The sequence below is a fragment of the Eumetopias jubatus genome, unplaced genomic scaffold, assembly GCF_037043125.1.
Source record: "Eumetopias jubatus isolate StellerSeaLion01/CBP00866 unplaced genomic scaffold, mEumJub1_p1.0 scaffold_20, whole genome shotgun sequence".
Lineage (NCBI taxonomy): Eukaryota > Metazoa > Chordata > Mammalia > Carnivora > Otariidae > Eumetopias > Eumetopias jubatus.
Window position 1 is genome coordinate 3,161,052 of NW_028274826.1, and position 20,158 is coordinate 3,181,209.

The 20,158-nt window shown below is 46.6% G+C and overlaps 1 protein-coding gene across 1 annotated transcript in view; it reads left to right on the plus strand.

Moving 5' to 3' along the window:
- Positions 1-19,944, plus strand: part of LOC148162118 (uncharacterized) — a 97,113-nt gene extending 77,169 nt beyond the window's left edge. The window contains 3 exon segments of the mRNA XM_088020288.1: positions 3,649-3,761; positions 6,928-7,176; positions 19,894-19,944. Coding sequence (XP_087876414.1) covers positions 3,649-3,761; positions 6,928-7,176; positions 19,894-19,944 — 413 coding nt within the window.
- Positions 19,945-20,158: the final 214 nt, after the last annotated feature.

Consider the following 20,158-nt stretch of genomic DNA (forward strand, 5'->3'; position numbering starts at 1 on the left):
TAGAATGTCTGCAAAGCCAGAGAATCCTAACAGTGTGGCCCCAGCACGACACACACACAGACCAGGGGAACAGAAAAAAACCGCACCCGTAAATGGGCAACTAAGGCAGGACGAGGAGGGCAAGAGCGGACACTGTCCTCGCACGTGGTGCCACAAGAGCTGGACAGCAGCGTGCAGAAGAAGGAAACCGGCCCTTTGTCCCGCACCACACAAGATGAACCCAGGACTGAAGACCAGAAACCATAGAGGTTCCAGAGGAGAACACAGGCAGTAATCTCTTTGACATCGGCCTTATCAACATTTATTTGGAACTGTCTCTCCAGGGAAGGGCAACAAAAGCTAAAAGAAACAGACAGGATTCCATCAAATGGGATTTCATCAGACTACAAAGCCTCTTCAGAGCCAAGGAAACCCATCAACAAAATGAAAAAGGAACCTATTGAATGGGAGCAGATATTTTCAAGTCATCCATCCTGTAAGGGGTTAATATCCAAAAACATATGAAGAACTTAGACAACTTAGTATCAAACAATTAAAACGCCCCAGTTTAAAAATAGGCAGAGGATCTGAAAGGACATTTTTTCAAAGAATACCTGTAGACACATGAAAAGATGCACAACATCACTAATCGTGGGAGAAATACAAATTAAAACTACGATGATACATCTCCTTCACACAGGTCACAGTGGCTAAAATCAACAGGTGTCGGCAAGGATGCAGAGAAAGGGGAACCGCCGTGCACGGCTGGTGGGAACGCAAGCGGGCGCAGCCCCTCTGGAAAACGGTGTGGAGGTTCCTCAAGACATTAAAAGGAATCACCATGTGATCCAGCAATTGCACTTCTGGGTGTTTATCCAAACAAAATGAACACTAATTCACAAAGATACACACCACCCCTATGTTTGCAGCAGCATTATTTACAATATCTGAGATCTGGAAACATCCCAAGCATCCATCCGTAGATGAATGGATACGGGAGAGGTGGTAGAGACCTATGTTACTCAGCCATAAAAATGAAATCTTGCCATTTTTGACAAAAAGGATGGACCTAGAGGGTATGGTGCTCAGTGAAATGAGTCCGAGAAAGCCAAAGTTGCAGAATCTAAATAACCAAACACAAGAGAAACAGACTCAAAGACATGGAGACAAATGGGTGGTTGCCAGAGGGGAGGGGGCGGAGGAGGGGGGAGAGCCGCAAACCTCCGGTTATCAAATGAGTCCCGGGGATGTACAGTACCACATGGGGAGTGTGGCTGGTGATACTGTACTAGGGCCGTGCGGTGACCGATGGCGACCGCACTCAGACGGGGAGCATTTTGTATAAAAATAGCGAACCGCTGCCGTGTACACCTGAAACAGATAGTGTATGTCAGCCTTCAGTTTTCACAAAAAAAGAAACACGGAAGTGATCCACCCAGTTCCAGCAACAGCACTGTGAGACGGTGGGTCTTCGCACTGGGTGAACTGGGCGCATCCCCGTTCCATCCCCGCGGATCCCGCGGTGTGAGCCAGTGAGCAGGGCAGAGCACCCTTCGCTTAGGGTCTTTTGCCACTTGCGTTCAGTGGTTTACAAACCTAAAGAAATAGTAGTTTATTCTTGGTAGGAACTGTGCAGGCGTAGTATTCTTATTTTTGCCATACGTGTAAAATTCTTAGTAATAAAAAGGTTGAAAAGTATTATTTATTGTCATCGTATTTATAAACTGCCTCATACCACAGCCCACCGTAGATTCGAAGCCTCACATTCAGTGTATGTCAGAGGAAAAAGTGTCTACAGGAAATTCTTTAATTATGTCAATCTGATGAGTAACATATTTTTTTTTAAATAATAAATTTTCAGGGAACTGCTCATTTGGGCACACGTAACAGAGGTGAGCTTGGTGCTTATTCTAATAGGAATTAATGTACAATTTCATTAGCTTTTGATGATAGGTAACTATTGTCTTCATCTCAAATCTGTGATGTAAATAATTTCTAGAACTTCCTTATTTCATTTGGAAGCTGAATTGTTTTTAATTACATTCTTTAAACTATTTTAATTAATTCTGCTTTACTTAATGAGGATGACATAACCAGGAAACCCTTTTAAACTGTACTTCTCACATAATTTTGATTTCAGGAAACTTAGGTGCCATTTAATTGAGGTACTAAACGGGCTAAATAGAATTTTGAAAAAGCAAAATTTCTAAAACTGATCAGCATCCCTGACAAGAGCTGCTCTTTGAAATTTATGAGACCCTAATGTATGTATTCTATCCATTCTTGTAAGAAGGTTATTCAAAACAGTCTCTGAAACAGTGTTATGAAATACGGATTTTCCTTCATGTTAACGTAGCCTTCCTGTCCTGTAGTGGGAGTTCTGAGCTATTTTGTTTTGAACACCAATGTGTATGGAGTCATGGATAGATGTGAAAACACTTTTTATTATATCTTCCACATCACATGTGCCAAAGAAAACAGAAGTTAGTTAATATTTTATGGGTGCCTTGTAACCGTGTGGAAAGCCCAGCTTCTAACTGACTGGGGATAGGATTGTTCATATCCACATTGATAATTACATCAGTCAGTGGGTGACCCTTCTGTGAGCTGTGAGGTAAGTGCAGAAAAGCCCGGGGGCCTACATGACCGCACTTTTCGTTACCGTACCTGACGCCCCTGCTCACAGGTGTTCACACTTCCCCAGGTTGCTTTACTTCTAGAAAACCCAGTAAGCAAAAATCATATGTGCGTATTGTGTGTGCATTTTTATATTAAGTGATACACATACACAATGTTTAGGGTTTTCAGAGTCATGAAGATGTGTACCATTGTGAATTTATGTGTCACTTTTAATGAAAATTCACCGTTTTTGAAATAATGTTAACGTCTCGCTGCCTTTCATGATGTTACTTCACTGCATTTGGCAGACCGAAGACATCTCATAAAATTGACCTGTGCGTGCTCCTCTCTTAACTGACTTCCTTACACACCAGGGGTGAAGCACTTCCTCATGCTCAAGCACACATGAGTGCCTGGCCTACATGGACTGGCTGTCCCCAGGAGTGAGCCCTGGCCATCTGGAGGGACGTGAGCACCTCCAGGCAGCTCACCGGGCAGAAGCCCAGCTAAAGAGAACGTGCCTCCCTGCTCACTGACCTTTCTGTTGCTCCACATGATGCAAGTGGTGCTAAGGGTTAAATGCATCTGTTTCTGTTCAATGAAAAATACTTAATTTTTCAAAATTGGGTGTTTTTTTTAAAAAACTGGTAGGCACGCTAATTTGGGACTAGTTGATGTCTTTCTCAGGCAGTGTTCTAGAGTATAATTACAAAGGTAGTGACTCTGTTTTCCAGTTTCACGCCTGTCTCTTTCAGAACAGGCAGAAGTTATATTTGTACCAAACAATGCATCTGAACTGAAAGACAGAGGCCACACTTTCTTCAGGTAGTTAGAGCCCTTCACGTTATCGCGCTCTTCCGGAGGGATCTGGGAGGGACACTTGTCCTCAGTGGGGAAGGACATTCCTAGCTGCTGGAATTACAGAGCAGAGCATTCTCAATGCCGAGGGGCGCCCAGCTATGAGAGCTCGGCCCGTGGAGGTCCACGTACGGGATGGGGAGTCCTGGTCCCGTTGATGAGCTTTCCTCTGTGACCTGGTCTTTGTTGCAGGAACCCTCACCCAGAACGAGATGGTGTTTAAGAGGCTGCACCTGGGGACTGTGTCTTATGGAGCAGACACGATGGAGGAGATCCAGAGCCACCTCAGGAATCCATACTCACAGGTAAGCTCATTGGCATCCGCACGGGAGCTGCCTGCAAAAGTGCCTGGCTCTGTCGAACCAGCCTGAACCCACTGTATCCGCTGATCTGGAAATCAGCAAACATCTTTGAATGTCCTAAAACACTCAGTTTTAATTTATAAATCAAGAAGCAGTTTTTGAACCAATTTTATTTTATTTTTTTATTCTTTGTAAAGATTTTATTTATTTATTTATTTGTTTGTTTGTTTGTTTGTTTGTTTGATAGAGATAGAGGGAGAGCACAAGCAGGGGGAGGGAGAAGCAGGCTCCCCGCCGAGGAAGGAGCCCGATGTAGGGCTCGCTCCCAGGACCCTGGGATCATGACCTGAGCCGAAGGCAGCCACTTAACCGACTGAGCCACTGAACAATTTTGAATGAGCATTTCTATATTGTAAAATAATAGAAAGGATATAATGACCTTAAACCATTTATTCATATTAAATAATTTTCTTAGTGAAATATTCCAAAAGATTACTCAGGATAGGTAGTATTTTTAAGACTATTAAGTAGAATACTGCATCACAGGTTTTTCTTACCAGTTCCTCTGGGTTTCTTCATAATTAGTAAGACTTTCTCATATTGTTTTGCCTTTTCCATAAACAGAAGTAGACACACGGTATCGTGAGCCCTATGTCCCTGTCATTCGGCCTCAGCAGCTGTCCATGCACCGCAGACCTGGTTCCCTCCGTAGCCCTGCTCCTCCTTCACCATATCACTGTGAAGTGAAACTCAAATGTCATGTTATTTCATCTGCAAATACCTCGTCTGTGTCTGGATTAGATAAGGACTCCTTGGGTGGAGGCAGGGGGCGTATATCCTAAGTCTTGGCCTTTCCCTGGAGCTTCAGGAGCTCTCTGAAGTTGCAGGAACAGGAAATACACAGCCTAGTAGCCACAGTGTTTGCCAGAGACTTGGTAGGCCGTGCGCTCTGCAAGTGCGTCTGTGGCCCGGGAAGGTCCTGACACGCCAGATCCTGACATGGGGCCCACAGGGCCACGTGTTCCCACAGATGACAGGGTGTGGGGCAGGCAGACACAGGCCACTCTGCAAAGGTCAGTTTAGGCCGCAGAGGTCCCCTAGCCTGTTCTCAGGTAGCGTTCGTGTTGCACTCATTTGAATTCACTGATTCTGAGTAACCAAACCTTGCAAGCCCAGGGTGTCTAAGATGCTGCACACACAAGGCTGTGGTTTGAACCCAGAGCCAGCCATCACTTCCCTAGGCTGCTTTTCTGCCTCTCTGCTGGCCTCTTGTGAGGTTCGGGCACCCCCGTTGTAACAGGCCAGCATATATCAGGTGCAAACGTGCCATCACCCGCCCCCCAGGGAAGCGGGGCCTCGCATGTACACAGACCACTGCCGCCTCGAGGCTCCCACGGGCCGTCTGGCAGCGGCGCCCCCAGAGGCTGTAGGCCCTGTGTATTGATGGTCATACTTCTGACTTGACTTCCACAGACGGGGCTGAGCCACACACGCCCTGAGCAGTTTCTGCTCTGACCGAATTCAGGTGTACTGTCTGCCTTACATTCAGTTTGTGAAAACCTTCTCTTTCTTCTGTAATGTTTACCAGAACGGCGTATACTTTACTTTTCAAGACGCTGTCAAAAGAAAAGTATCTAATGCATATGTGTTTATTGGATGTAATGATCACTTACACAAGCACACATATACTGAAAACCAAGCCCTTTCTTCAGTTGGATGTCACTCAGTGCAATACAGACATTTTGTAACCTAGAACATTTATTAACAGAAGGAAAATCTAAAAAGGAGAAGGAATAGGTCTTCCCTTCTCCTGGTAATCTAGGTCTAGGTCGAAACAGTACCAGGTAAAATCTGTTTTTAAAAAATAAATTTACATTATGCATGAATATGATTTTAATAGCTCCAAATAAGCTGTTTTCTAGAAAATTTAGAAACAGAAAGGATGAGTCAGTGTATAAAAATAGCAGATATTCAATACTTATTTCCATGGAGGAGGTCTTTTAAAAATCTTTTTTCGAAGCTGTCTGTTGGTTGGCTGGTTAGATAGTACTCTTTTGTAAAATTGATTTTATTCCTGAGATTCTGTCTTTTTATTAAGATGATAATAGTCTACCAGGTCCACTGCAATGTAACATGAATCTTTCATAATCTGATTATATTTCCCCTCCGGAAGCATTTGGTGATGGAGGGCATAATCTTTAATGGCATTTGTGTGAAATGAAATTCTACAGCCATCGATAAACAGAGTCCTAAGGGGAGTCAGCCGTGTTGCGTGCCGCTCTCCCTTTGCCGTGCAAGCAGCAGGCGGGTGGGAGGCGAGCGCAGGGGAGAGGCAGTGCCAGCTGCTGAGCTGCACGAGCAAACCCTTCATTAGACAGCACTGTGACTTCACGGGCAGAGTAGTCACGGCTCGGTGGCTCTGCATGCCCCGTCCAAAAGCGAGAGCCTGGCTTTCTCGGGAGGGCCGTCACAAGTGGCCATGAAGGTAACCGAGGAGCCTCTGTGGTCCTGCTCCACCTCCCCCTGGAGCGGGGGGGAATGGCCACTCCACTGACGGAGGCGAGCGCCCTCGAATGCAGCCTGGTGCGGGGGGAGCCAAATGGAGGGAGCGGGGAGTCACGTCTGGAGCGCAAGAGTCTGAAATAGGAGGTGAGGATCAGTTTTCGTCAGATGCCGGGGTTACTGTCATGCACAAAACTAGCTCTTAATACAGAGGCTGTGACAGGCTGGATTCCTTTATTGTATTAAAGGAAGATTCGTAAGTATTTTTTCCTGCTTTTAGCTTTAGTCCACTTCAGGTACAGCACTTTTTAACGAAACATGAAAGCAGTTAGGAGCATATGGCTCTGGTTTGCTCTTTAACTCACCCCATCTTTACAAGGAGAACAAACATGACTTATTACGGACTTAGCAAGCCAATGCTATGGATCAAGTGAATGTAGAAAAGGAAAACCCTCCGACTCTAAGTACTGCAACAGTTTGGTAGCCGTGCCGACCAGGAGACGCGAGTGCTGACAGCGCTAGCACGGACACGTCACGTGAGCGAGCCCGTTCCCTAAGAGCTGCTTGTCTCATCCCTCACTGATGCACTCATAAAAATCACACGTGCTGGTAACTCCAGTATCAACTACGTTGTCTCTTTAATTTTGTGACGTTCGTATTTTATCAGATGCAGTCTCAAGCTAGCGGGAATGCTACCAGTTCAACACCACCAAGAAAGGCCCAGTCCTCAGCTCCCAAAGTGAGAAAAAGTGTTAGCAGTCGAGTCCACGAAGCTGTGAAGGCCATTGCGCTGTGCCACAACGTGACCCCCGTGTATGAGCCTCGAGCCGGCGTGATCGCGGAGGCTGAGTACGCAGAGGCGGACCAGGACTTCAGCGACAGGAACCGCACCTACCAGGCCGCCAGCCCTGACGAGGTCAGTCGGGGCCTCTTAGAGGATGTCAGATACAAACCTGCATCAGAGGCACAAGAATTCGTTCTTCCAGGGGCATGAATGCAAGGGGAGCTTTATTATCGTGTCTAATGGTGCCTTAGCTCCAGGCCTGAAGGCCACATGGCTCTCTCGGATTCGTGCATTTGGTCCTGGTGTGTCCACTTACCCCAGAAAGCCTAAGAGTTGAGTTACTGGAAAACACATGAGAAAAATCAGAGTTTTACTGATTTGTAAACTGATTTGTGACCGAGTCAGATCTTAATAAAGCTGCTGGCGCCTGGACTGTTCCTCCGTCATCATCCCATCTTCTTACTTCCACATGAATTGTCAGGCTTACGTGTTAAATTTCCAGGTTTGTTCGTTTGTTTTGCCAGAATTTAGCTATAGCATATCTATTTCAAAAGAGAATTGGGCTATAAATCATTTCAAAAATCTACAGAAGACAGAAACAGTAAAATCTTCAATGTGGCAAATTAGTCATTTCTGACCTTACATCATTTTTTTACTTTTTTTTTTTAAAGATTTTATATATTTGTTTTTGTCAGAGAGAGACAGAGCACAAGCAGGGGGAGCAGCAGAGAGGAGAAGCAGACTCCCTGCTGAGCGGAGAGCTCGATCCCAGGACCCTGGGATCATGATCTGAGCCAAAGTCAGACACTTAACCGACTGAGCCACCCAGACGCCCCCATTTTTTTTATTTTTAGATTGATAAAAGTCATTGTTAAATTAATTTGCCCAATTCCTGTTCAGCCAGTATATTTTAAATAACGTTTTCTTATGCCCTCCCTTTTAGTCAAGGTTCTTGAGATGATTCTGTAATCAAACCAACCATGGAAGCAATATAAGCAAACAACCTTCTTTTTTTTTTTTTTAAATACTGTATGAAATTGGATCATGTAATAACTCCCAAAAAGTACCATCAATCACAGTTTAAAAAAGAAAAATCTGATCTAATGTTTTTTTTTTTTTAAAGATTTTATTTATTTATTTGAGAGAATGAGAGAGAGAGAGAGCATATGAGAGGAGGGAGGGTCAGAGGGAGAAGCAGACTCCCTGCTGAGCAGGGAGCCCGATGCGGGACTCGATCCCGGGACTCCAGGATCATGACCTGAGCCGAAGGCAGTCACTTAACCAACTGAGCCACCCAGGCGCCCCTGATCTAATGTTTTAAAGAGAGGAGCCCAGTGATTCTCGTAAAGGAGTATTTCAGAAGAGCGAGGTCCTTCTGTAATGACATCACAGCAAGGAACTTGGGCGCCGCTTTCCCCTGAGATATCTGTGTCGGGGAGGCTGGAGGGCTGGGGCCTTAGGCTGCCGCTGGGAACCACAGCATGAAACCAAGAGCGCCAAGGTGCTGGGGTGTAACGTGTACTGCAGAGTCTGGAGCGCTGACAAGAGCGTCCCTGTTGTGCTGAATAAAATTAATTAAGAGGTCAGAAGATAAATCTGTGAGTTTCCCGTGTTAGGAAAGGCGTTCTGTGAGTCATAGCTAGAGCCGGCTTGGGACCTGGGCCAGAGAGGACTGTGTAGTTGTGTGTTGTGGGTGCCGGCTTGCAGGGGCTCGTGTCCTGCTTCCCTGCAGCTGGGAGCAGCCAGTCCTGCCTGTTTATTCCTCGAAAGCTGCTTGCGACCATCCTGATGGGTTTCGTTCCCAGAGGCGCGCCCTCAGTCCATGTCTGCCGCCTCCTGGGAGCCACAGGGGACACACCGGCACCCTTCATCCTGTCTGCGTGGCACGGGGACTGACAATTTTGTTTTCTTCAGTCTTTTTTGTGTATCTGCCTTTTTCTGTACCTGTGCTTGGTTCCAGAAGTGCTGATTGCTGGGCCTGGTGTGGAGCCAGTGCTTCTCCATTCTGGGAACGCACTAAGTGGCCCCCATAGCTTAGAACCACTGAGTCTCGTGAGTCTTCCTGGGCGCTCCCTATGGTGTGCGGGAAGCACCTCGGCGGAGCAGGTGGGGAGTGCCGGTGTGCGTGGTCCCTCCACAGTGCCCCCCACAGGCCGCACGGTGGAGACAGACACTTGGGACCCCTTTACCTTGTTCTGACTTCATAATGACGAAGAACAGTAGCAAGAAACCCGAAGTGCACCAGCAAACGCTTGGTGTTTTACTAAGCTTTATGCACCGCTGTATGATTTGAAAACCAAATTTATTTTTGAAGAGGTAGTTACATAGGCACTGACTTATTTATTTAGTCAGGAAATTATCCCACGGTAACCAAAACAAGCTACTTTAGAAATTATGACATGTCATTACTCAGGGGAAAAACAGCCAAAAAGATGAAAGTTCAGTTTTTCTTTAAACGTGGAAAGCTGAGACCGGTTTCACTAGCTCCAGCCTCCCCTCAGTGCTCGCTCACATGGAGACACCTCCCTGTCCCCCCCCCCCAGCCCCCGCAGCTGCCTGCCACACCCCTGCGGCCCTGGGCCCCCTCCACTGCGGAGGGTCAGCTCAGGGGTGATTTAGCTGGAGCAGACCTGCTGATGCACCCCCAGTGTCCCAGGCACACTGCGGGTCACACAGCTTGCGTGGGGCTCAGAGTGCCTCCCAGACATGAAGCGTTCAGGGAGCTGTGCTCAAATCATTCCCATGCACCCCAACTTCTCCCCACGCCTCTGCCTGCACCCCACCCAGGATGCTCTTGTTGGTTCACAACCAGCTGACGGTGGGCTCGTCAGGGCTGGGGTAAAGGGAACTTCCACTCTTAAACACTGTTGTATTACTATTAGACATTTTTACAGTAACTTTATTATTCCTATAATTAGTTTTTAAATTAAACTGAAAAGAATGAAAGAGGCTGAAGACAAAGAAGGATCTCAAAGCCTGTTTGATCCTGAACCATCACCTTCATAGCAGCTTGTGTGGGTCGACCTGGCACGTTTTGGGTGTGGTGTGGTGCCACAGGTGTTTGAGGGGAGGGGTAGTGCTCTTTCTCAACCTCCTCAGACTCTTGTCTTCTTTTGTGCCCTGTGAGGGTCTCACCCGGACCGCCCCCCACACGGTGTGCAGGTCTCAGCCACCGCCCCCCCCTCCCCGCAGGTGAGCTGGTCTCACCCGGACCACCCCCCACACGGGTGTCCGGGTCTCAGCCACCGCCCTCCGCCACCCCACCCCCCCACCCCCCGGCGCGTGTGTGCAGGTCTCAGCGGGACCCTTGAGGCCCAGGCTGCAGGGAGGTGCTGGGATTGCCCTGCCTAGGGTAGAAAGGAGGGAGCTGTCTGTGGTATTTATCTAGAAACCAGTTTCCTGGGAGTATCAGGCCTTGATGTTCAAGCAGGAGCCCGAGCCCTGGAGTCCATAGCCAGGCCGAGTCTCAAGTCTCGCAATAAAAGGTCTTTCCCCGTTCTGCTGCCTGATGACCTTGTGATGGCGAACCCCCATCACTGTGGAGTCCCAGCGTCACCCAGCTCTTCTCAGGATCACCGGCACGGCCTGTGAACACGGGGACTGGCCGCGGTGTGGCAGGTGGTTGAGGAACTGCTCAGCGTAGCCAGCTCATCACGGGGAGGCGGGCTTGGGGCACGTGGGGAGGCCCAGTTCCGCCATCTCTCCCGCTCTCCTCCTCGGTGTGCTTGGTCTGGAGTCTGCTGGTCAGGGGATGGGACTTCATTAGCACCACTGGTACACTCTGTAGATTGTGTTGACCACTAAATATGGAGACATCTGTTGTGGCCAAACTGCATGTGGCTTTGGGAATCGTGTATATAGCACATATGTTTATTTGGTAATAGGAAATCTAGGAGAAACTAAGAGGAAGAGCTAAGATTCAGATGATGTATAAATTGCCATCTTAGCATTCCATTATATGCTTTGAAACAGATGTGGGCCCCTGTTCACGGCCCTTTAAAGGAAAGGGGCCATGTTCCTTTTCATACAAAGAAAGGATTGAACACATTTTTTTCTGTATTATATAACAGTCTAGAAATTCTCAAAAATTGCATGTGATTATATATTGAAAAAGGACTATTTCCCAGTCTAAAAGCATAGGAAACTGAGACCACAGATGTTTCTCAAGAAAAATCTTATTAGAAGTTGTAAAAATACTATATTCCATGTTTACCTTGTTACCTGCCAAAAGTAAATATAAATTTTATTGAAAATACATGGAATTTTTCATCTTTAGGTTTTTATATAATTCATAACACTTTTTAAATCTTAGGTATGCACAATAGAGAGGGGTCTCATCAATTCCAAGATTACCGGAATCAAATAGAAACTGCCAATCTTATAATTGAATTTGTTCCTTGTTTAAAAATTCTTTCTACTTTGGAGATTGGACAATGATTAAAAGTAGCAGCCCTTTTAAATAACCTTAAAAAAAATCCCTAACACATAGTCTAAATCTGAAAATGAAGAAAATAGAGTTCATCATAATTTTTAAAGAGCTCTATTGATGCAACGTTTGCAAATCCCTAAGGCCCAAGGAAAATAATCTAAATGGTTCATTATTTAGCTTATTGAACTTTGCTGCAGTTAGGTTGACGGATGATGGCAATGCTTCCCCATCACCAAAGCACCGTTTTAAAAGCATTTTTTATTGAATAAAGTGCTTAGAATATTGCACCCTGGAGCTTTATTCAGGGAAATGGCTCAGTTGATGTTTTCTGTTTGACCTCAGCTTTGACCTATCACAACATGGATGGTTAATAAGCAACATTATCATTTCAGAGATGTCACTGGTTTTGTCCATTCTGCATCAACACTCTGCTCTTACAATCCCTACGTGTTTATGGCTCTTGTGTTCTCTTCGTCTTTAGAAAGAATGTAATTTAAGTAGAATGTTCTTGTTTCTGAGTCCCTGGTATCACAGTTGCAATTCTTCACAACATAAGTGGCCTTCATTTTCATTTTCCTGAAAACAGAAAGGATCTCTTACCTTACCTACAGATGTGCACAAAGGAATGTTTTATACAAATAATGAAATTCTGGGGGAGTTAATGTTAAATCCTTAAAGGCTCTGTGAGGTACAGTCATGAAATACTTGCTGGGACGTGTCATCGGGGAACATCGGTGATACTTTAAGGTGTAGCAAGCGGTGGTAATAGTCGAGTGTCAGTAACTCATCTTGTATTCACCACGTGGAGCCCACTGATGCCCTGTCCCTGTTTCTTATGATAAGTGATCAATATTTCATTTTCTCTGAGAGAGTAGAAAGTTTCACTTGCCTGTCGCTTTATCTCTAGAGCCTGAGCATAGCAAACTGCAGCTTAGTAAACATTAGATGTTCCCTGGAAATTCCTAGACAGAATTAAGACCCATCCTCCTTCAGTTGTGGTGTGTCCCGTGCGAGACCCCGAATGTTGTGAGCCGTCAGAGCGGATATGCGCTCCGTGGGCAGAGCCTTGGTGCTCACAGTCCCTAGCTCCAGGGATCAGGGCACACGGTGACACAAACCCTAAAGGCCTCTGGCCTCTTTGGGCCCAAAAAGACTGATTGGCCATGATTTTTAATGACCGCTTCCTTCTGAAAACTAGCTGTTTACTGGTAATATTCTTCTCCGCACTGTGGCAAGAACATTCTGTGTTTACATGTTATTTTCAGGTATAGATATCAGCTCCTCACTTGGACATTTATTTGCAAGAATCAGCTAAAATTTATGCCAAACCGCAAGTGGATTATTTAAGTATGGAAGTCTATACCGTCCTTAATGGCCTTGCTTTGGGGTTTCCCAAAGCAAGCTGTCGTGCGTGGGGTGTGTCCCGTTGTATACTCGCTGTATTGTGCACACTCAGTGGCGTGGGGCTAACTGTGGTGTTGCATTAGTGCATGTGGGGGCGGGCCCCCGGCTGACGGATGCCCCCTCCCAGGAGCAGCGGACAGTGTGTGCACAGCCGACCGTGACTGCTGATCGGAAGGTTTTCCAGGTGATCAGACTGCATTTCATGTTCATAATCTGCCAAGTTATAACAATGATGGTAATACCACACTCAAGAATGAAGACAAGTCTGTGATCAGGTTATGATCTATCAAATGCCTGGTGAGACAGGCATCCCTGGCTTATACCTGGCAGGTATGTGTATGTCATTGCTAATATGATCAAAGAAAGTTCTCCCAAGCTTTTCAGTAATGGCACAGAAGCTTCTGAATAATGGAATTGTAGAGAAAGAGTAACGTTAAGATCTTGCCTCATATTTTCTCTCCTACGGAAGGACCCTTGGGAACACCTTCCTATACTGGTTACTTAGCGTGGAAAAGTGTGATGTGTACATAAGTTGCCTGTGACAAAGATTGTGTGTTACTAAGTGGCCTGTGGATGAGATTTAGCCCAGGCTCCCTCTTACATATATTTTTCATATTCACATTTTAACTAATTTTACCTCTGTGTTATTGTCAGTAGTTACATTGTTAGAAATTTCTAAAAGCTCAGTAGTCATGGAAATAGTCATTTTGAAATGTATTAAGCCTTTAAGTTTAGAGTTATCTTTACATTTCAGAGAATGATCTCTCAGCATTACATGCTGTTAGAACGTCAGGCAGCAGCTTCCGGAGGAACATGGCAGCACACAAGGAGGATTTGATAAACCACTTTCCCCACGTTTTATTCCAGTACTGACAAAACTGCCAAAACAGATCAAATCAAGCAGTAGCACTGGAAACTTCCTTACTAAAGAACCCATACCTGAGCACCAGGACAATTTTGTGTTCTGTGGGCCACGGATACAGGGCGAGGGGTGCTAGATGGCCCACCATCACAGAGAGCATCCCCCGGGAGCAAGAAAAGACGTGCACCCCACCTCTGCCCTCTGCCTGAGTTAGAGGGCCTCACTGATGGAGAAGGCAGGTGGCTGTGTGTTCCCTGCTCCTGAGATAATTCTGAGCCAAAGACCTGACCGTTTCTACCCAGCCCTCAGCAGCTTTGTATGTATGTCCTGTTAGTACAGAGAAGACAACCAAAGAGAAGCCCTGGTCAGGAGAGGCCAGAGATCCAAAGCGACGTCCGTGCAAACACTGAACAACTCCCGCTCGCGCTCCAGCTCCCAGGGCACGGCCAGCAGCATGGTGGGGGGCACGGCAGACGGACCTGCGTTCCCCTTGGAGGACGTACCCGGGAGCACCTTGCAGACCAGACGAGAATGCTCCCCAATAAGAAGAACAGTAAGTGAAGTCGCATCAACTAAAACATTCAGAAGGATAAAACAAAACCAGAGGAAAGTAGGAGAAAGAAAAGGTAAGGAGAACAAAAAGTCATGATTGAGAAGCCAATAAATTCAGAAATTGTTGGCAAAAATCAAAACAAAACTAATACAAACCAGTGAGTGCAAACTAAGTGCAAAATTAACCCAACACAAAACTTTTCTGGAACAAGGAAGGCTATTCCAAAGGTTTCTAAATCATTTCATGAAGCCAACTTAATTCTAAATTCTAAAATCTGATCAAGATAACATAAATATACACACAGTAAGAAAGAGATTTACAGATGAATCTTATGACCATAGAGACAGAAATCCTGTAGTACCCACAAACCTACAGTATGTTGAAAGACCATGACCCAGGAGCATTTTTCCTAGGAATATGAGAATGATACAGGACATACATTAGCATGGCTCTGTCGGAGTCAGAAATCACTTGATAATCTCACTTCCATTAGTGAGTGCCTTAAAAAAGGCATTTAAGTTAAAATTCAGTACCCATTCCTGGATCAAAACAAACAAACTAGGCCCCTCTCCACATCTAGTAATAGTCAATGCAAAATAGAGAGGTCCTTTCCTAGCATGATTCATGATACCAGTCTTAAATCAATACTCACCATCACACCAGATAAACTCTACAACCGTCCCAAGTGAAGAATAAAACAAGGATGTCTGCTAACTGCAGTACCATTTCATACTGTCCCGGATGTTCTATCCAGACAGTGTGTCAGAAAAAAATCATTATCGTTATTACAAGGAAATAAAATTACCGCTTAGACATGACATGACTGTATATCTAGGCAACCGAAGAATCATCATTCAGGAGACCCCAATAAAAATACACAAACTCATAGTTTCTTATATATCAACAACCACCTGCTGCATTGAAGATGATGGCCCATTCACAAAGCTACAACAATAAAAATATTTAATCATGAACTTAAGTAGAAATACGTCCTATGGGGAAAAAAAACCAGCTAATTTTAAAGCTGTGCTTCAAAGCACTGTTATTAATGCTTTACCTACATCAGTCTTCTAACAGATTCTGAAAGAGGTGTCCTCATTGATTGTTCAGGTAATTGTCAGCCCTGGCTCCCGTTCAGAAACACCTGAGGAGTTTTAAACCCTCCAATGTCTAGATTTCTTCCAAACCTACTGAAACTAAATCTGCAGAATGAAACATTCTTCACCAATTCCTTATATTATTCCTGATTGATGTGTTTTAAAAACAGTTAATTTCAGTAAATGTGAGGGTTGCGGTGTACGTTGCTTAATTAGTTAAGTAGGTACACATGTTCATATTAGACTGTTCTGCAAATCTACGTTTTACCAGCATGGAAGAACCTCCTGTGAAAAGCACTGTGCCGGGAGTCTGTAGTCTTGAGTCCTAGAAACCCCTCACCCCTGTTAGGCCTCCGTTACCCATCAAAGGAGAGCAGGGCTGTCTATTTATGCCTGTACCGGTGATACCCCACCTCTCCCTCCCCCCAGCTCCCTCACAGTTACTGGAATACCCAAAGCAGTCTCGGGCCTTATATCTAATTGAATGTGATTGCAATTGCATACCTTCCCACATCCAGGCCCAAGTGGCTTCAGGTGAATTCAACCAAACATTTAAGGGGAAATAATACCAATTCTATAGAAACTCTTCCCAAATACAGTAGGGAAGAAACACTTGTCTGTGCTAAACTGACACCAGTATCAGACAAAGGCATCACGAGAGAGCTACAAACCAAATCACTATGAGCATAGGTGCAGAAATCCCACAGAGTGGAGGCAGGTAAAGCCCAACAGGAGGTGAAAAAGATAACACATCCTGATTAAGTGACGCTTACCCCAGGAATGGAAGGTTGGTTTGACAGTTGTAAATCGATCGATGTAATTTCCTGCAGACTATAGGGGGAAATCCCTATGATCATTGCAGGAGCTTCATGGGGAAAAACACTTGGCAAAAATCCAGCGTCTGTTTCTGATAAAATCTCTCAGTAAACTAGGAGTAGAAGAGTTTGTGCAGCCTAATAAGGACATCTTTGAAAAATCCTGCTGTTAACATGATACTTCATAGGAAACAATGAGTAAGTTCCTTCTAATGTTTGGAGCAGGCAGAGGAGGTGTCCTCTCTTTCCACGCAGAACTAGCCAGGGCACTAACACAAGAAAAGAGAAATAAAAGGCATACAAGCTGGAGAAGAAGAAATAAAACTGTCTTTTTTGGTGGAGGATATGAGTATCTTCATAGAAAATCCCAAAGGCTCTACTAAAAAAAAAAAATAGTAATGTTTAAGAAGTGAATTTACCAAGATAGCACATCATAACGCCCATATACAAAAATTACTTGTATTTTTATATACTAGCAGTGAGCAATTACAAATTGAGATTTTTTTAATGTACCATTTAAAATGCACCAAAAGCACATGAAATACTTAAGGATGGATCTAACCAAACATGCATAGATCTGTGTACTGTCAGCACCGAGACAGTGGAGAGTTGAAGAGGGCCTGTGTGTGAGGGCGCATCGTGCTCACGGACCGGAAGACCTGTTGCCGAGGTGCCGACTGATTTCCTGCCAAGGAGGTGCAGTGCAGAGGGGGTGATGCTTGAAGAAGTGGTGCCCAGAACAACGGGACTGTCATACACAAAGCCTCAACTAGTATCTCTCCCCATGTACAAAAATTAAGTCAAGGGGCACCTGGCTGGCGCAGTCAGTTGAGCGTCTGCCTTCGGCTCAGGTCATCATCCTGGGGTCCTGGGATCGAGCCCCGAGTCAGGCTCCCTGCTCAGAGGGGAGCCTGCTTCTCCCTCTCCTCCCGCTCGTGCTCACTCTCTCTGTCACTCTCTCTCAAATAAAATCTTTAAAAGAATTAACTCAAATTGGTCACAGACATATGAAAAACCTAAAAGTATAAAATTTCTCGAAAAAAAGTCTATAGGCTTGAGTCAGACAGTGATTTCACGGGACACAAACAGCACAGTTTGTAAAAGAAGTTGATGAATTGGACTTGATGGTAAACATCACATTGTTCAGAGACACCATTAAGACAAGGACAAGCCACAGATCTGCAGAATATGTTTGTGAAATACATACCTGATCAATGAGTGGAAACCAAGATACATGAAGACTTCTCAGAACCCGCTAATGAGAGAACTCCCCCCACACAATTCAAGCGTTGGCAAGAGATCGAACGGCACCGCCAAAAAGAGATATTGACCATATAAAACCATAGGAATAGTGAGGCTTCGTGCATCTGTCAAGTGACTGGCGTTTTGTGGGCAAGAATTGGCTGAAAGGTAGACTGGCAACTTGAGGGGAAGAGAGACATTGCTTAGACCCCAGGCCAGTGACACTGGGCACCCGGGGGCATGCCGCTCACGAGCAGGTGCTCAGGACTGTCCCGTTTACGCTTAGGCGTGTGTCATAGGCGCCCGTCAGCCCTCCATTCCAGATAAGAGGTTGTTAGTTCTCTCTTATTGAAGGAATGTTTGTGCTGGCCCCGACCAGTGAGCTGGGGGAGAGTGAGCCCGGTAGAGCTCGGGGGCCTCAGGCATGGAGGTCCTCAAACCACCGCGGGTTTGGGTGTGGAAGGTGACACGCAAGCAGACCCGTCGACGTGTGTGTGTTGTAGTGAGTGCCACAGCGGAGGGAACAGGTGGATGAAGGGGAGAGTGGGAGGGGGCCAGGACAGGACCCCCCAGGCTGGACTAGGGATGCTGGACTCATATCTGACCCAGCCGCTCAGCTCAGGAGCAAGACAGCCCCCACGTGTTACTGTTCCTGCAAACCAACCACCCAGCATGGATCCTGGGGGGTGGCCGGTGGGGAGGAGTAGAAAAGAGCCACTTGAGAGCACTCCTGGTGCGTGGGTCTGGAGTCGGGGGCTCACCCAGCCTGCGGAGCGTGTGCACCCTGGGAGGCCGCCACGGATGCCCCACCCCAGGCAGTACAGTCAGCCACGGAGACCACCCTTCGCTCAGCAGCCTGCGGGGGGCGTGTCCACCCCTGCGGGGCTGTCCCATCGTCTGGTGCTGAGTGGGGACCTGAGAACATGTGAACACTCAGGCCCCTACGTCCTCACTGCCGTGGGAAGACCTGCCTGCCTTCAGTTCTGCCACATCTAACGCACAGTCTCCACTTGTGGCCCTGGTCACCCCGATTCAGACACGCAGATCCTTTCTAGGACCAGAGATGTTGCCTTTCTGGATGGCTTTCCTTAATTTTAAAAAGCAGTGAAAAATCCTGGCATCTCCATGCGGCTTTTCAGTTCTCTGCCCAACCTGGGAGTTCCCTCTCCTGACCCGGTCGGGTGGTCCTGGGGAGGCTCAGCTGGCGGGGGGGTGGGGGGGGCGCGTCGCTGGTGCTCGGTACACACGTATTCTGCATGTGGTCAGACACGCGCTGCAGTTTGGGGTCCGCAAGACCTTCCGCCGGCCTGGGTTCCCCAGCAGGACTGCGCAGCCGTCAGACTCACTTCCTGGCGGTGACCACAAGAGGACGAGTGGGAGCAGTGTAAGGGGTGCCCAGGCCGGAGTCCCTCCCCGGGGGTCCTGTGGACAGCGCTCACTCATCAAAGCAACGATGCGTGACACCATGCATGGAGCGCTGCCCACCCAGGAAGCCCACCTGAGCCTTGGCGTCCAGGGTTTTCACTGGGGGTCATTCGTGTAGGTGCGGGTGACCCCCACATGGCTGACCTTCGTTTCCAGCCCCTGCAGGTCAAGGGGACACCACGAGACTGGCGCCCCTCCATAAAGCACAAGGATGGTGCCGACCACGTGTAGCTGGCCCCCCGTTCCCAGGGCTCGTTCCCGCGGCGTGGAGGTCACCCCCAGAAACACAGGCCCAGCAGGCCATAGAGTCAGGCAGTCACCCCTACGCAGGGGAGCGTTCTGACCTTGCATTCGCTCCCCGGCAGAGGTCAGGGGTCACAGCGTGCTCTCCTGACTCTGTGACCCCATCTGAGGCAGCTTTGGGCCTTCACTGTTTTCCGGCAAAACATTTCTAGACAGCAGTTTCTCACAGTATTTGACAAACATAAACATTCAAGTTGTTACTAGTTGTCTAATTTATCTAATGGAAAAAGGAGAACAGAGATCTTACTGAAACAGTTAATTAAAATAGATAAAAGTAAAAGTTTGCTCATTTCCTTTATTTCCCAGAAATAGGGGAGAGGCATCAATTACACATTGAGAGTGGGGCTTCACATTTATAAAGGTAAGGTGCTGGGTGTTCCTAGAACAGCGGGCTCCCGAAATGCAGCAGAGGAAATCCAGCATGTCAGACATGGTCTGACCATCCCGAATATTGTACAGATTCAGGGCTTTGGGCTTATTCTTGTTTCGAGTTTTGCCTTAGCTCTTTAAACTCAGTCTTCCAGCCTTTTGAGCACATTGTCTCTGGTCAGTGGTTTTGGGTACTAGGCAGGTACCTCCTATCTAAGGACACCTGGTAGTGTCCAGGCTGCTCCAGGCACACAGAAGGTCAAGGTGGACACAGCAGAAAAGGCCCAATGTCAGAATTTTCCCTTCAGTGAGACCGTGGGAACACCCCCTGACTGGGGGTGTCTGTGCAGATGCCCTCGTGGGCGGACCTGGCCCAGCGCGTGTGGACGGCACTCTCCTAGATGCCAGAGCTGATTGCATGGCGTTGCTCACAGCAAAATGAGAATTCTGCACCATTAGATCTTACTGGTTGGCAATCTAATATGTAACATTTTGCTGTCTTGAATTTATAGTTCAGCTAATAGTATGATTTTATTAACTTAAATGAAACTTGTATCTTTAAAGGGAAAATTGGGGAGCAGAAATTGGCACACTGCACATAGCTGTTCCTACCTC